General features: G+C 46.5%; 1 protein-coding gene across 1 annotated transcript; it reads right to left on the bottom strand.

The window, feature by feature from the left end:
• Positions 1-299: 299 nt before the first annotated feature.
• Positions 300-17,293, bottom strand: SMIM17 (small integral membrane protein 17). Its single transcript, XM_030941601.1, has 4 exons — positions 17,278-17,293; positions 10,261-10,529; positions 8,513-8,589; positions 300-410 (listed from the first exon to the last, which is right to left on the bottom strand). Exons 2-4 carry the CDS (start codon positions 10,427-10,429, stop codon positions 300-302), a joined length of 357 nt encoding a protein of 118 aa, XP_030797461.1. The 5' UTR covers positions 10,430-10,529; positions 17,278-17,293.
• Positions 17,294-18,059: the final 766 nt, after the last annotated feature.

Here is an 18,059-nt window from a genome sequence, read left to right as displayed (position 1 = left end):
CATCTTCTCAAAGTCAGGAGATATCTTCCAGTTGGTGGCATCTTACGATTATTAGCATTTTTCTTTCTCCGTAGTATACAAAATAATGTTTTACAATCAATGATGTCTTCATTTCATGGAAATAAAGTATGTGAAAACTCACACCAAAAAAAATTTTTAAATCATCTCAAAGGATGTTTGAAAGGCATTTGAAAATATTCAACACCTATTCCTGATTTTTAACTAGCACACTTCCTTAACATAACGCAGGGCATCTATTTCATTAAATTAAACTTTTAAAACAACAGCCACCATTCTAGTTAGATGTGAAACATCATAGGCATCCCCGTTAAAACCAGGAACAAAAAAAGCACGCACACTACCAAGACTATGGTTGTTTGTTGTGGAGCTTTTGACCACTCCACAAAGCCCTGAAACAGAAAAAAGGAAAAGGATAAATATTGGAAAGGAAGGGGCCACCATTGTTACTTGCAGGAAAATAGACTTATATGATTAGAAATGAAATGTCATATCAAGAGAAAAGCTGTTTGAATTTAAAACGGTACAGCTGAGTAACTAGATATAAGATAAACAAATGAATGTAACATAACTATGCTCTCTCAGAGGAAATGTTCAAATAATGGGATGACAATTTCAAAATCTCATTGGTATATTAAATCTCAGTTTTAACATACCGTCTATGCGCTAATGACCTCACCCCTCAAGAGATATGTGTGTGCATGCATATGTATGTGTATTTTTTGACCCAACTATATATCTCACTGCCTATTTGCCATCTCCGGTTGGATATCTGATGGACATCTTAAATTTCACATGTCCCCAAACAAATTTTCTAATGTCCCCCGCCACACACAAAAGCTCCTCATGCAGTTTTCCTCCCATTACTCCTTCAGGCCCCTCCAGACCTCCAGCTGTGGTATCCTTGACTCCTGTCTTTCTGTCGCCACCCACATTCAAGACATCAGCAAATACTATTGGCTTTATCTTCAAAACATTCAAAATATGACCATTTCCCTCCCCTTCACTACCACCACCCTGGTCAAAGCCACTGTCATCTATCTTGTACTCTTGATACAGAATTTCCTTTCTTATCTTGATAATCCCACCCAATTTCTTGTCCATGGGTCAGAGTGCTCCTTCTAAAGTTGACGTCATTCCTTGCCTTTCTCACTCTGTTCCAGCCACAGTCACTTCCAAGCCTTTGTAGTTACGAGCTCTTCTTCCTGGAATGCTCTTCCTCCAGATACCCTTAAAGCTTGCCTGTCAGTCCTTAGAAAACCTTTCCCTCACTACCTATGTAAACCAGGATGCCCTGCATAACCGCTTCCCAACAAAGACCTGCACTGTGCATGCCCCTTGTCTTTTTCTCCACGCTCTTATCACCACCTGACATGCTATGTATGTTTATCATCTCTTCCTCCAATGACACTGTAAGCACCAAGACGGCAAACCCTTGCTTTGTTTGCTACTGTAGTCCCAGTGCCTGGAACAGGGTATGAACTCTGTAAATATTTGTTGAATGATTTAATAAATGAAAAAACATACCATGATAAGAGATGAGAAGACAAAATGTTTAATGATGACAATTTTCCAAATTAATGATGAATTTCATGCAATTGCTATTAAAATATCAAGGAAGTGAATGGTGAATGCACAAGACATAATGGATTATCTGGAAAGTTAGGCAATGGTGAACGCTGAAAAAAATCCTGTGAAAGAAGAAAAATGGAAGGACACATACTATGAATTATTAAAATATATTATAAATCATTGATGAAATTCACATTTCTTTTTTTTTTTTCTTTCTTTTTTTTTTTTTGAGACGGAGTCTTGCTCTGTCGCCCAGGCTGGAGTGCAGTGGCCGGATCTCAGCTCACTGCAAGCTCCGCCTCCCGGGTTCCCGCTATTCTCCTGCCTCAGCCTCCCGAGTAGCTGGGACTACAGGCGCCCGCCATGTCGCCCGGCTAGTTTTTTTTTTTTTTTTGTATTTTTTAGTAGAGTCGGGGTTTCACCGTGTTAGCCAGGATGGTCTCGATCTCCTGACCTCGTGATCCGCCCGTCTCGACCTCCCAAAGTGCTGGGATTACAGGCTTGAGCCACCGCGCCCGGCCGGAATTCACATTTCTAATCTTTGAAAACAAATTCCTCCCTCTAGCCTGCTGATTCCCTCTGGATGGTACCTCATTTCAAATCTTCCTTTACAACCAGATACCTAGGGACAATGACCCACTTAAGCAGTTCCCAAACCTGGTAGAGCCCCAAAAGTTGTTGGGAGAGTTTTTCAAATATCTTGGGATCCCCTTTGGATTTTCTGGTTCAATGTATCTGAGGAGAACCAGAGAATGTGAATTTGTATAAAGTTCCTCATAATCTATGCATAAAATTGGGCCAACTGAACAAATGCTCATTGTAGCATTGCCTTCTGTAACAGTCACAACAATGGCAGCCTAACAATTCATCAGCCAAGGAAATGGGTCTGACACAACAGGAGCTAGAGAACATTTGGCAGCAGTAAAAAGTAACTTTGAAATACAATGAAGATAATCAATATGTATTAAATGGAAAACTGTCCAGCATGTATTAAGTGACAATGCCAATTGGAGCAATAACAATTTTGCCATAATTTCCTTTTGTGGAATTAAAAAATATATGTGTAGTTTACTACATGACAGTATTTAGATAAAATTCAACAACAAGCAAAACTAATCCATGCAAGTGGAAATCAAGAACTGTAGTTGCCTCCAGGGCTGGGGAGTGCGAGGGACCAAAAGGGAAAATAAGAGAATGTTCTAGAATGATGACAGCACTCAATATCTTGATTGGGGTGTTGGTTACATGGATGTACGTGTGTAAACACTCTCTGGTTAGTGCATTTTATTGGAAATAATTATACTTCAATTTTGAAAAGCAGAATATAAAGTTAAGAAAATGTAATAAATACAGGTCATCTGAAATCCAGTAATTTTACCCACATCACACATAATAGACCCATAGATGCCTCACCTAGTTCCTCTTTATTTCTGATTTTCAGGCTGATGCAGCTCTCCCCTGGATGCTAGCGGTATTGGCTGCAAGTTGTATGGTTTACAGTTTGTAGTTGCTCCTTCTCTTCTGACAAATGCCCTTTGCTAATGAGATCCTCCTTCCTAGAGGATTACCCAGGAGGTTAACTCGCCCTCCAGGGCAGTCCACAGCCAACAATAACTCATATGGGATACAAAAGGCCATTCCATTGACTCAGAGGAGGACAATTCTCTCTCTCTCTCTTTTTTTTTTTTTTTTTTTTTTTTTTTTTTTTTTTTTTGAGAAGGAGACTCTCGCTGTGTTGCCCAGGCTGGAGTGCAGTGGCAATCTCAGCTAACGGCAATCTCTGCCTCCCGGGTTCAAGCAATTCTCTGCCTCAGCCTCCCGAGTAGCTGGGATTACAGGTGTCCGCCAGCACACCCAGCTAATTTTCGTATTTTTAGTAGAGATGAGGTTTCACCATCTTGGCCAGGCTGGTCTTAAACTCCTGACCTCGTGATCCACCCGCCTCGGCCTCCCAAAGTGCTGGGATTACAGGCTTGAGCCACTGCACCCGGCCCAGAGGAGGACAACTCTCTATTCACATTCCAGGGCTCCCCTGAGATAAGACGGAGGCTGGACTTCAGTTCTACCAACATACTTGCCTGGTTCCCTCTCCTCCCCTCCCCAGCTTCCCTCACTCCCTCCTGGGCTTCACCGGAGAGCACAACCCTCAATCAAGCACTGGCACACAAATCTCAATTCAGTCTCAGTATATAGGGAAACACGTTTGGCAGGATATATACAGCAACTTATTTTTCTTTTTTTTTTCTTTTCTTTTTTTTTTTTTTTTGAGGCAGAGTCTCACTCTGTCACCCAGGCTGGAGTGCAGCGGTACAATCTCAGCTCATTGCAACCTCTGCCTCTGATGTTCAAGCGATTCTCCTGCCACAGCCTCCTGAGTAGCTGGGATTACAGGCAAGTGCCACCATGCCCAGCTAATTTTTGTATTTTTAGTAGAAATGGGGTTTTGCCATGTTATGCAGGCTGGTCTCGAACTCATGACCTTAAGCGATCCGCCTGCCTCTGCCTCCCAAAGCGCTGCGATTACAGACAGGAGTCCCTGTGCCCGGCCAGCTTAAAACATTCTGTTGAAGTGGAATGTAGAAAGAGGAGGTTGCACACATCCTAGGTGTACAGCCTGAGGCAACTTCAGAAGGTGAACACACCACGTAACTAGCACCCCAAACAGGAAGCAGATCATTATCAACCCCGCAAATCCCCCCCACCTCAGAGGTAACTACCCCAACTTCTCACACTGTGGATGAATTTGGCCTCTTACAGTACCTTTTACCAGGGGTTATTCTGGGCATTGATCTTTTTAAAATCTCATGCACTTAGATAAGATTTGAAGGTGTTACATACGCTTGCATTTTATGGAATGGGAATGGGTTTTCCCCTGCTTGCTTTCCTCTGGGCCCACAGACTGGGAACTTCTGCCTCCTGGAAAGTAACCCTTTTTCTTTCTTCTACTTCTTCACTCACTCCTCTCCACAGGAGGTATAGTGACTAGGAGAACAGGGAGAGGCCTTCATCTCTGTCCCCAGTCCTCTCTCAGGGCAGGATCAAGCCCCAAACAGGCAGGACACCTAGTGGTTAAGAGACATGCTGGGTTCAAATCCTAGCTCTGCCATTTACATGTTGCATGACAAGGGAAAGTTACATAACCTCTCAGTGCCTTAGTTTTCCCATCTGTAAAATGGGAAAACAGGTCCTACCTTAAGGACTGATAAGAGGACCAAGTAAATTAAGGTAAGTAGAGCACGAAGGCCAGCTCCTGGCCCACGATGAGGCTGTAACTGCCATCAAAGGTCTCTGGTTCCAGACAGCCCGCTCCTCTTTCTTTTTTGGAAATGGGTTGTTGTCTGCAGGAAGGAGGGTCTGTCCATGCAGAAAACGGACCCAGGGCCTGCCAACGAGAGGCCCTCCCCTATCAGCCCCCTGGTGTGTGCTCCATCAATGCTGGTTCAATGGATTACAACTGGGCGAACGAGTGAGTGAATGAATGATATCACAGAGGCCTCTCCCAAGCAGCAGGTCTAAAATTGACATTGTCATTTCTTCCAGACTTCCTCCTTGATCCCTATGCTGGAGGCTAGAGCCTCCGTCTGCCCTGTCCCCACATCAGAATTCAGGTGTTGCCCCTGGGCTTGCCCCTGTTCCTGCAGCTTTTATGTCCCACAGATCTGGAAATGCCATCAGGTTCCCGACTCGACACGTCCTGAGTCCCAATGGCTCCTGTCCTCGCCTCCAAGCCCAAACTCTATGCTAGCTCTGCGACCCACTCATTGTGGGACGCAAAGCAAGCCATTTGGTTTCTCTCTGCCTCAGTTTCCTCATCTGTAGAGGAGGAAACCATGCTAACGATCTCACAGGGCTCATGAGTTAATCATGGGAGTTAATTAGTGTTCAGTTACTAGATGAGTTATAATAAGATGCGCTTAGAATAGCAGCAAGCTGGCTGGGTGTCGTGGCTCATGCCTGCAATCCCAGCACTTTCCGAGGCCGAGGTGGGTGGATCATGAAGTCAAGAGATCAAGACCTTCTTGGCCAACATTACTATGTAGAAACCCCGTTTCTACTAAAAATACAAGAATTAGCTGGGTGTGGTGGTGTGCACCTGTAGTCCCAGCTACTCAGGAGGCTGAGGCAGGAGAATTGCTTGAACAGAGGAGGTGGAGGTTGCAGTGAGCAGTGAGCCAAGATCACGCCACTGCACTCCAGCCTGGCGACAGAGCAAGACTCTGACTCAAAAAAAAAAAAAAAAAAGAGTAACATCAAGCTTGTAACATGCAGAAGGAAAGTGGCAACTCTTCTCTGCTTTTTTCCCTAACTACACATTTCTGACTTGCTTCTTTGCCCCCCACACTCTAACCCCAGCCACATCCAACCCACTTTCCTTCTACATGGGCTCCCACATTCTCTAAGTCCCCAAACCCGTTCTATGGCTCCCACTGCCTGCAAAACACATCCCACCTCATCGGTGTGGGACTTGGCAGAGAGAGGAGTCCTCTTAAAGGCCAAATCAGAACACGTTCCTCCTCTGTCTAGAACTCGCCAATGGCTCCCACCCCACTCAGAGTAAAACCCACATTTCACCATGGTCCATGAGACGCTACGTCATCCATCCCATCGCCTCCGTGACCTCACCCACTAGTCCTCCCTCCCACCCTTCAGCCACGCTGACCACCACCCCTCTTGGTGTTCCCCAAATATACCAGGCACATCTGTACCTCAGGGCCTTTGCACTTGCTGTGTCCTCTGCATAGAGCCTGCTCCCTCTAGACATCTGCCAGTATCACTCCCCACCTCCTTCAGGTCCTCACTCAATAGCTTCCTCTCAGTGGGGACTTTCCTAGACACCCTTCTTAAAATGGCAACCCCCAGCCCCAACTCCTACTCCCAAATCCCCTTCCTGCTTTATTTTTCTCCATAGCAGTTATCACCACTCAGTGCAATTCATATTTTAGCTGCTTATTTCAGTTGTTATCTGTCTACCTCGGTGACGGTGAGCTCCATGAAGGCAGGGACCATTTCTGTCTTACTATTGTATGCTCTGTGCATTGAACACTGCTTGGCACTGAGTAGGTGCTCAAGAAATAGACATGCAATGAATGAATGATGTCATCCCAGCCATATTTTCACCCAAATCTCCCACTGCTCTGCCCTTAACTTCAGTGTCCCCGAACCATACTGTGCTATGCCACCTTGCCTGTGAACATGCTCTTCCCTTCCCTGTTAGGCCCGTGGAATTCTTACTATCCCGAAAACCCCAGGTCTGGTGTGTCCTCCTCTCTAGGATATCCAAGAATAAACCGCCTGGCATGCAGTTAACTTCTTCCTTTGGGCCTCCCCACTGTGCCCAGCACTTATTTCTGCACTATCATGGTTTGTTGGCCAGTTTGTTTCCCTCACCCTCACCTCTGCACCACGAGTCAATAAATCCATTTTCTGGCTTGAGGCAGCCAGAGTTACATTCCTGACATGATTGGGAGATGGATGGGACTCTCATGTGCTCACTGAGAGTGATTATGTGATTTTTCTCATGTATGAGATGAATGTATAAATGAAAGAACCATTGGTTTTCTTATATTGATGTCTTATTCCTCAAAAAATGAAACATTAGGTTTTTTTTAGTGAAAGGAATGTGTTTGATGATTCTCTTTGGTTTTACTTGTAGTATGTGGATTAAAACTCAGTAGATGGTTAGTGGATGGATAAATGGAATAGTGGGTGGATGGGTGAATAGATTGGTAGGTGGCCTTATGACTGGATGTGTGAATAGATACAGATGGATGAACGCATGAGTGGGCATATGCGTGGATGCATACTAGCCACATCCTACCACAGCCAACAGGTAGTAGAGGGATGAATAGGTGGGTGGACAGATGAGTGGATATGGGATGGGTATGTAGGTGGGTGGATTGAATAGATGGATTGATGGCATCTGAATAAAAGGGTGAATGAGTATGTGTATGGATAACTGGATATATGGATGGATGAATGGGTGGGTGGATGGAAGGATGCATGGAATGGGTATATGGATGCATAAGGGATGAAAGGTTGGGTAAATTAATGAGTAGACAGATGAATGGTTGGTGGATGTTCAATGGGTAGCGGAATGAATGGATGGGTGAATGGAAAGGTGAGAGGGTAGGTGGAAGGGAGGGTTTATGGGTGGATGGATAAGTGGATAGACAGCTGAGGTATAGGGATGGGTTGATGCATGGATGGATGGATGGATGGATGGATGGATGGATGGATGGATGGATAAGTGGATAAACAGATAAAGTATAGGGATGGATGGATGAATGGATGGATGGATGGATGGATGGATGGATGGATGGATGGATGGATGGATAAGTGGATAAACAGATAAAGTATAGGGATGGATGGATGAATGGATGGATGGATGGATGGATGGATGGATGGATGGATGGACAGACGGATGGATGGATGGATGGATGGATGGTGGATAAGTGTATAAACAGATGAAATGTAAGGTGGATGGATGGATGGATGGATGGATGGAATGGGTATACAAATGAATAGGTGAATAAAAGTTTGGGTGGATGAATGACTGGACAGATGAGTGAATGGCTGGTAGATGTTTGAGTGGTGGATGAATGAATGGATGAGTGATTGGAAAGGTAAGAGGGTGGGTGGAAGGGAGAGTTGATGAATAAGTGGATAAAAGATGAATTACAGAGGTGGATGCATGGGTAGATGGATTTATGAAGGAAGTGTTGGAGGGTATGTGTGAACTAAGTTACGCACACCACATGGAGACCCTCCAGTCTGTGTCTGATCACCATAGAGATCAGACACAAGAGATCTCTTGAGATTTTTATGGGGCAGGTAAATTCCAAGCTGAGAATGCAAATGTGACAAACTGCTGAGATCTACAGAGCGGGACATTTGTGGAAAAGGAACAAACCCCCCAGTGTACCTGGGAGCCCTCTGATTCGTCATCTTCCTCCACCGAACTCCACTCCTGGGAAAGCCCAGTCTCTTGAGAAGACAGGTCTGGATGAGGGTGGGAGTGAAGGAAAAAGGAGCCATGAGTGAGTGGCTAGACGGCGGGAGTGGGCTCTTCCCACTGGCAGCTTGTCCCTTTACTAACAGTCTTCTCTCTCTGTCTCACCCTCCCTCTCTCACACACACACACAAACACACAACCCCCCCACATACACACATGCCTATGTGGTTCAGATGGGGCTGAGAGAATGAGAGGCCTGAATTCTGTTCTATAACTACCTAGACAACTTCAACTGGGTCACCTGATGTGCCCTGCCACTTAAGTCTTCACTCCCTTACCTGTCCAGTAAGTAAGAGTTCCTTCTCTATAGGCAGAAACTGAGTGAAGGAGCAGAAGAAAAAGCCACAGAAGTAAACCAGGATGATGAAGGCTTCCCCAGCTTCCAAAGAACAGACACTAGTGGAGACATGTCCCCACAGTCAGAACCTTAGCGTCCTTCTCATCCCTAAGCTGAATAGACTGGGCAAATCCTGGCATTTTCCAGTCTTCCTGTACCTGAGCCCTAGCCAGGAGCTCCAAGCCTCACTAGCAGAGCTGGCCTCTGTTATCCACACCTGTCCCAGGCCTGCTTATCCCCCTGAGGAAAAAGACAGTGCCTAGTAGGCGATATAAGGCTCAGCCCCTTTCTGCTATGGGGTGCCATTGAGATATCAGCAAATGGCACTACCCTTTATCCATCTGTTTGGGCCCAAACCCTAAAAGTCATCGTGATACCTCTCTTTTCCTTCCCTTCTCCACATCCATCAGCAAGAACTGATTCCTCCTCCCAAAGGTGTCCCAAATCTCTCCACTTACCCCACCTCTCTCTTGGACAGTTGCAGGAGTCTCCTAACTGGCCTCCCACCTTCCATTCTTGACTTCCTAGCCCTACAATCCATTGTCACATGCAGTGAGACTCAGGGTTTCTCACACTTGGCACTATCGGCATTTGGAGCTGCACCATGCTTTGTGTGGTGCACGATAGGACGTCCTGTGCATGATAGGACGTTTATCAGCATCACTACTGGCTTCTCCCCACCAGATAACAGCAGCATCTCCACAGTTAGGATAACCCTAAACGTTTCCAGACACTGCCAAAAATCACCTGGGGTGGAGAGGTGGGGTATAAGACCATGCCCAGTTGAAATCCACTGAGTTAGAGGATTATTTTTGAAATGCAAATAAGATCATGTGTTTTTCCCCTTCAAATCTTCCAGTGCTTGAAAATTGGGGTGTTCCCTTTCTTGCCCTCCCTGAGAACCCTGCAAGCACCACCATGAGGATAACCCTGAAAAATCCTGCTGGAGACACATGACCTGTCCTCAGCACCACCAAGCCAGCCAACAGCCAGCACCAGCAGACATGGGAGTAAAGCCATCTGAGATCGACCAGTGGCCTCACCAGCTCTCTGAGGCCACACAGACAAGTACAGGCAGGAAAAGCGTCCCCTGAGGGCAGGTCACACTTCTGACCCACAGAATCATGAGCCAATATGTGATTGTTGCTTTAAGCCTCTAAGTTTGGGGATGACTTGTTACACGGCAAAAGCTGACTGACACAGTGCCCCATGAATAGCTGTTGAATGGATGAGTGAAGGAGTGAATGTTTGGTCTTTCCCTAGGCCCTGCCAATTCCTTCCCCTCCACCCACTCACCTCCCAAAGGACCCCTGCCTCTCACCCTTCTCATCACTGTCATGGCTGGAGGCCCCAACCTCCACAGCCTCCCAGTCCTTGGTGCAGGTGGGATGGGGAGGCTTCTCCCAGGCCCGGCTCTCCCGAGGCAGCAGCGTCTTGGTCCTCTCGGGCTCCAGCAGCCCCCGCGTCTGCTCAGGACTGAGACTCTGCATCGCCCCAGGAGGAGGTGAAGCTTCTGAGACAAGCTTCTCTTTCTCCTCCCGCTCCAGGGTCCTCTCTGGTTCCCCAGGCACAGGGTTCAGAACCTGAGGACTGACGAACATTTCATCATGCAGTGAATCGTTACAGAGGGCCAGCAGGGGCTAGACACGATTCTAAGCATTAGAAATACAGTAGTAATCAAGTGGAGATTCCTGCCCTCCTGGGGCTTACATTCTAGTAGAGAGAGAAAGAGACAGGCAGGGAACAAATAAAGCACGCAGCAGGTCAAACGGTAGAGAGTGCTCTGGAGACAAAGCTGGAAAGGGAATGTTTGTCATGGGCAGGTACACGCAGACACACACTCACATACTCATATATACATACATACAAACATAAACACATACACAGTCACATACACTCACACTAACACACACATACACATTCACACACACTAACACACTCGTACACACCCACATTCACACACACATTCACACACACATACTCATATACACACATACAGCCACACATGCACCTAGACACACACAGTCACATAGGCACACACACTCATACCCACACTCATACACTCACATACTCATGCCCACACTCACACTCACATACACACACACGATACACTAACATACATATACACACTCATACACACTCACATTCACACATACATACAGTCACGTACACACATACACACACATACACATTCACACACACACCTCACATACATATACACATACAGTCACATATACACACGCTCAAACTCTCTCACACACATACACTTACATTCACACACACTCATATGCTTTCAGAATACACACACTCACATATGCCCTCACATACATATACACGTATACACATACACACACAGTCACATATACACATGCTCAAACTCACACACACTAACACATACACACATACACATACACACACATACATTCACAGACACACACTCACATGCATTCACAATCACACACACATACGCCCTCACATACACATACACGCATACACATACACAGTCACGTATACAAACTCTCACACACATACACACTCATACACTCACACACACTAACATATACACGCACATACACATTCACACATACACTCACACACTTCTCACACACACTCACATACATTCACACACACAGTCCACATCCCAAAGCCCATAGAGGGGGTTTTAGAGAGGGTTGCCCCTGGAATCCCTCTGGCTATAGAGAGAAGAGCCCTAGTCTTCGCACCAGCCCCCCACGGCCCCCAATTTCTCCTTGGTTGTCATAAAAAATGATGCATTCACCATATGGGGGTTAAAAGTCTTTTTTGTTTTGTTTTATTTTATTTTATTTTTTGAGACAGGGTTTTTCTGTTTCCCAGACTGCAGTGCTGTGACAGGATCTCGGCTCACTGCAACCTCTGCCCCCCAGGTTCCATGGATTCTCCTGCCTCAGCCTCCTGAGTAGCTGGGATTACAGGCGTGCACCACCATGCGCAGCTAATTTTTGCATTTTCAGTAGAGGTGAGGCTTCACTACGTTGGCCAAGCTGGTCTCAAACTCCTGACCTCAAGTGATCTCCCCACCTGGGCCTCCCGGTGTGCTGGGATTTGCAGACATGAGCCACTGTGCCCAGTCTCAAAAGTCTAATTTTAAATGAACTATTATTTAATACCCATATTCTATATAGTTGATCAACCTGAAATTCAGGTGGTTGTTTGCAAGAAGCTATCTAAACTCTAAGGACTTATAATTATGTAACCCTTTGCCTTAAAACTCTAAAGCTGGTTTATGCTTCTGTTTTAGGAAATTGTATCATCAATTTTGTATGTGTAACCCAAAGACTATCCTTGTGAATAATAACTTTTAAAAAAAGTAAATTATCTTGGAGTGAATGGAAAGCTTTGTGAGCCTTTTTCTCTTTGCTTAGGCTTATGTAAATAGAAATTGTTCTGTCAAATTTTAAAATCATGGGGCAGACACTGTAGATCAAGAAGAAGTTTGTGACTCAACAACTAAAACCATGTAGAGACTATGATGTTTGGTCTCAGATTAAAAAACTAAATCTTCTGTGAAAAGAAAACTTTTTTAAAAGAAAACCAAATTAATGTGATTATGGACTGGGTATTTGACTACCCCAAGGTAGTATCAGTGACTTTTGTTGCGTACGGGAATGGCTTTACGGATAGATAGGGAGAGGTCCACCTTAGCTTTTAGAGGTGCTTTTGTAGTACGTAGGGGTGAATTGACCTGATGGCTGAGATTTGCTTTAAAATACTCCCATATGCAGCCATAAAAAGAATGAATTCATGTCCTTTGCAGGGACATGGATGATCCTGAAAGCCATCATTCTCAGCAAACTAACACAGGAACAGAAAACCAAACACCGCATGTTCTCACTCATAAGCGGGAGTTGAACAATGAGAACACATGGACACAGGGAGGGGAACAGCACGCACCGGGGCCTGTCGGGGGGTGGGGGAAGGGGAGGGAGCGCATTAGGACAAATAGCTAATGCATGCAGGGCTTAAACCTAGATGACAGGTTGATAGGTGCAGCAAACCACCATGGCACATGTATACCTATGGAACAAACCTGCACGTTCTGCACATGTATCCCAGAACTTACGGAAAAAAACAAAAACAAACAAAAAACAAACTCCCACAAAGAAAGAGCACACAAGAAAATGAGAAATGCTGAATCTGGGAAGTTGGTAGATGGTGGTTCACAGTACTATCCTCACACTGAACAGTGTGTTTGAAATGTTTTCATAATAGAAAATATATATGTTTATATGTGTGTGTATATGCAGAATATGTCTTTCTTTTTCTGCATTACCAATCAGCATTTCTGTCTCCTTCCTGCAGCGGGGTGTCTCACATTTCCCTAGAACCCAAATTCAAGCTCATCATTTCCCCAGACCCCTCTGCCCACTGCCCCACTCACAGCACTCCCTCCTCCTGGGTCCCCCGCTCTCTGCCAGGACTCCACCGTCCTCCCCAACAATCTCTACAGGACTCATCTTCAACTTGCCTCTGCCTCCCCTGCCACATCCAATCCTTGTTCAAGTCCACTTCCTCTTGCCTCAGAAAATACTCTGCCCTCCTGCCTGCTGCCCAGGGTCCGTCCCAGTCTGCGTTTTTGTTCCCCTGGATAGAGTGACCTCCACCGTGTTCATCACCCTGCCTCCTGGGGGTCCACTCAGCCCTTCGCCCATGGATCCTGCTCCCCACTCCCCTGCCCCCAGCTTCAACCTCCTCAAGACCCCTCTAGTTATGAGATTCTCAATGCCCAGGAGTGGGCACTACTGTCCCTGCATGCTCTCACCTCCTAGACAGTCCAGGTGGAGATTTCAGGCACAGCCAGGGATCTCTGACACTGAATTCCAGGGAGAAAAAGCATCTCCTGCGTCAGCCCCTGTGATCCTCCGCATTACCTCAAAGAGAAAGTCTCTGTTGGGTGCCCCTATGCTTTTAGCATCTCTCTCGCTGAGCTTCCTTTCTAACAAAGGGAGAGCAGCTTCAGGCAGGCAAAGCAGGCAGCACAGAGCTTCCCCTCAGTAAGAAATAAACATTAAAAGTGATACTGGCTTTCCCTTTGCAACAGTGATCCAAAGTTTGCCTTTGAAACCCACTGAGGTAGAGTTTTAAAGCAGGTTGACTCATGCCTGCTGGTGGATGTGTCTGTCGGCTCAATCACTTTGGAAAACTATTTGGCAACATCTAGGAAAGCTGAGCACCCTGGGACCTGGTGATTAAACCCCCAACACTTAGCCAGGAGCAATGAGAACCTGTGTCCACACACACGCGTGTGCGTGAATGTTGATGTCTGCTGTATTCATAACCATTCATAAGAACGCAGTGGTTTATATGCATAGCCAGAAGCACTCATAGGCATAATGAAAATGCTAAAAAAAACAGGTGTTTATCAACAAGATAATGCAGACATAAATTGCAGTTTATGCATTCAGGGGAGTAGTACAGCTCAGTAATGAGAGGGGCCCACAAAAGGATATAGGCGGCAACATGGGTGAATAGAATATATATGTATTTAAATAATCAAATATATTTTAGTATATAATTATTGTATATAAATATATACTTATAAATATAAAAAATAAATATATTTGTATTATAAATATAAAAAATAAATATTTTTGTATTATAAATATAAAAAATAAATATATTTGTATTATAAATATAAAAAATAAATATATTTATATTATAAATATTAAAAATAAATATATTTATATCATAAATATAAAAAATAAATATATATATTATAAATATAAAAAATAAAGGCCGGGCGCGGTGGCTCAAGCCTGTAATCCCAGCATTTTGGGAGCCCGAGACGGGTGGATCACGAGGTCAGGAGATCGAGACCATCCTGGCTAACACGGTGAAACCCTGTCTCTACTAAAAATACAAAAACTAGCCGGGCGAGGTGGCGGGCGCCTGTAGTCCCAGCTACTCGGGAGGCTGAGGCAGGAGAATGGCGTAAACCTGGGAGGTGGAGCTTGCAGTGAGCTGAGATCCGGCCACTGCACTCCAGCCTGGGCAGCAGAGCGAGACTCCATCTCAAAAAAAAAAAAAAAAAAAAATTAGCCAGATGTGGTGTCACGAACCTGTAGTCTCAGTTACTGGGAGGATCCTTTGAGCCTGGGAGTTCAAGGCTTCAATGAGTTAGGATCGTACTACTGCACTCCAGCCTGGGTGACAGAGCAAGACTCTGTCTCAAAAAACCAATCAATGAATCAATGAATCAAGAGTACTCTTTCAATCAATGAATCAAGAGTACTCTTTTACTGTGAGTTTTCTACACATGAAAATTAAATATAGGTCCAGAGAAATATTTCTCTGTTGTAAGGTGCACATGAACAAATGGCAGCGGATGTATGGCATGGGAAGAGACGACCGGGACCGTGGGGAGTGCAGCAAAAGAGAGATCAGGTCTCCTGTCTGAAGAAGCTGCACCGTGCAACTCAGCTAATGTTTGCAGAGCAAATGCTTGGGACTGATGTCAACCATCCTGTGATTTCTCAAAAGAAGACTGGAAATCTGTATTTTCAGATGGCATTTTCTACATTTCATGATGTCAATAATTATTTCCAGTGTGTAACAGGAAGACACCTGTAGTCAAACAGCACAAGTTGTGGGGTTGAATTAGACCCTGGGGTTGCCCATTTGCAACCTCATTGTGGGTTGAGGAGTCTGTTGGGAGTGAGGAGAGGAGGCTGCCTAGATATTTTTCAGGGGAAGAAAATTCCTACGGGACGTTCATGAGAAAGAGTGTTACAGAGTACCATCAGGGAGTTCTGCTTTGTTTATTGCTTTGGGGTTCTGTTTGGCTTTGTTTTTAATGTGAGACATAATTAATCATGGATCTAGGTTGAGGGGAGGGGACGGCATGGAAAAGGAGAAAATGCAGGCAAGCAGGGTGACAGATGGGTAAGACAGGAGCCATCAGGTCAAGGTCAGGAGAAGCTGGATCTGCAGTGAATGGAGGAGGAAGAAGGAAAGGGGATGAGACAGAGGTATGGTGGGGGGGGGGATTCACACTCCACAGCCTGAGTGTTCTTGGTGAAATAGCAAACAAGTCATCCCCTGAGAGGATGGAGACGCAGTCACAACAACGACTACCAGCAACCACAACAAAAGCAATAACTATATCGGCAGTGTTTCCTGGAGCCCAGGACTCTCCTTGTGCCCAGTCCTGCTGAGCACTGCGAATCCCTTTTCTCACATAAAGCTCGCCATACCTCTCGCTACAGACACTACCATGTTGCCTTTTGACAGACAGGGAAGTCCCTTGATCAAAGTCACACAGCTCAGAAGAGTGGGGGCGGGGCTGCAGCACCTGTTTGCTGAGAGCCTGCGCTCCCACCGTTGCAGGGTGGTCCACAGGGGCCCAGGCGGACACACGACGCGAACACGCACAGGTGCACACGCGGGCAGGTGCGCTGACACCCAGGGAGGAGCGAACATCGACACGGGGTCCCCGCGAGACGGGCGCCCGTGCCCGCGCCGCCCCACGAGGGTCCACAGACCATCAGTGCACTCTCAGTGCAGGTCCGGGCTCCCCTCCTGACGCGGAGGCTGGAATTCACCTGCAACCCCAAGCCAGGACACAGACCGCCGCTGTGGAGAAACAGACGCGACCCCGACAGACCCCGGCCCTCTCCCACCGGACCGGCTTGGAGACGCCCCCCTCCCCGGACCCCATCCCTGGAGCGGCTCTGCCCTTCACCCCCACCCATGCACACACACACTCTGCGCATCCACACTCGCGCGCGCCTCCCCGGATCGCCGCCCGAGCCCCCAGCCCCTTTTCTCTGCCTCCTTCCCGCCCGCGGGGGTCCCTCGAAGGACTCACCCTCCCCAACCAGACCCTGTCTGGGCTCTGCAGAGCTGGCGCCGCACTGACTGCGGCTGCGCAGACGCGGAGGCTGCGGGGTGGGGGGAGTGGGAGGTGGGAGGTGGGGAATTGGGGAGCGTGGGCGGCCTCCTCCCCTCCTCCACCCCCGGGAAGCCTGCACCTGGAGGGGCGTGGGGAAGGCAGTGGAGGGGCCGCAGAGGCCGTGTACCCGCGGCGTGGTGCAGGGGGGTGTGGTACCGAGCTGGTCCATCCCCAGCTGATGGGCACGTACGTTATGTTCGAGGTCCCCTGCGACAGATGCCCCAAGGCCAGCGGCTTTGCGCACGCCCCCCGTGGTTCTCCAGTCTGCAAACCGGGAGTCCGGGGTGGGCGGAAGGGAGAAGGAGCTGGGGCAGGGCGTGGCAGCCCGGGGACCCTGAGGCCCCACCGCCTGGGGCAGCGGCTGGTTTTGCTATTAGTTACTAGTGAGTCCTCGGGTGTGTTGCTTACCATTTCCGTGCCTCGGTTGCCCATGCTGTTAAGTGGGAATAATTATGGTTACCAAGTCCCAGGATTTTCTGTGAAAGTAAAACAATAATAACAATGATAAGTAATACACGTGCAGTTCTTACAACAGTTCCTAATAGCTGCTATTATTATCAATGACCATTGTTGTTCAAATTTGCCATTGCAGTGACTACAGCCAAGTTGCTCTCATGGAGGCTACGTTAAATTTTTAAAATTTTCGACAAAGTCGTAAGTAGGAGGAAAACGGTGTGCCTGCGTAATCTTAGCTACATTCCCCTGATTACTAGTGAGAAGTAAACTCACATGTTTTTGAACAGGCTTATTCTCTCTTCTGCGAATTACCTGTTTGTCTCCTCTCCGCATTGCTCTATTTGTTTATATAGCTTTTACTTACTGATTAATAGGTATTCTTTCTATAGTCTGCATATTAATCGTTCGCCTGTTACTCTCTCTGTGGCAAATATTTTCTCCTGGCCTCTCCCTTATGTTTTTATTGTGTTTACAGAGTGCCTGAAGTTTTGCCTGAATTTTAATAAAAATCCAAGATATCCTTTTAATTTTATATTTTTTGCTTTTAACGTCTTAAGATGCCCTTCCTCAGCCTTCTATCCCTTCTCTCTCTCCCTCTCTGTCTCTCCCTCCCCCCACCCCATCTCTTTGGGACAGGGTCTCACTCTGTCACCCAGGCTGGAGTGCAGTAGTGTGATCATAGCTCACAGCAGCCTTGAACTCCTGGGCTCAAGTGATGCTCTTGCCTCAGCCTC

The sequence above is a fragment of the Rhinopithecus roxellana genome, chromosome 12 (genome assembly GCF_007565055.1).
Source record: "Rhinopithecus roxellana isolate Shanxi Qingling chromosome 12, ASM756505v1, whole genome shotgun sequence".
Classification (NCBI taxonomy): domain Eukaryota; kingdom Metazoa; phylum Chordata; class Mammalia; order Primates; family Cercopithecidae; genus Rhinopithecus; species Rhinopithecus roxellana.
The sequence above is the reverse complement of the archived record's forward strand: the minus strand, read 5'-3'. Positions and strand labels throughout refer to the sequence as shown.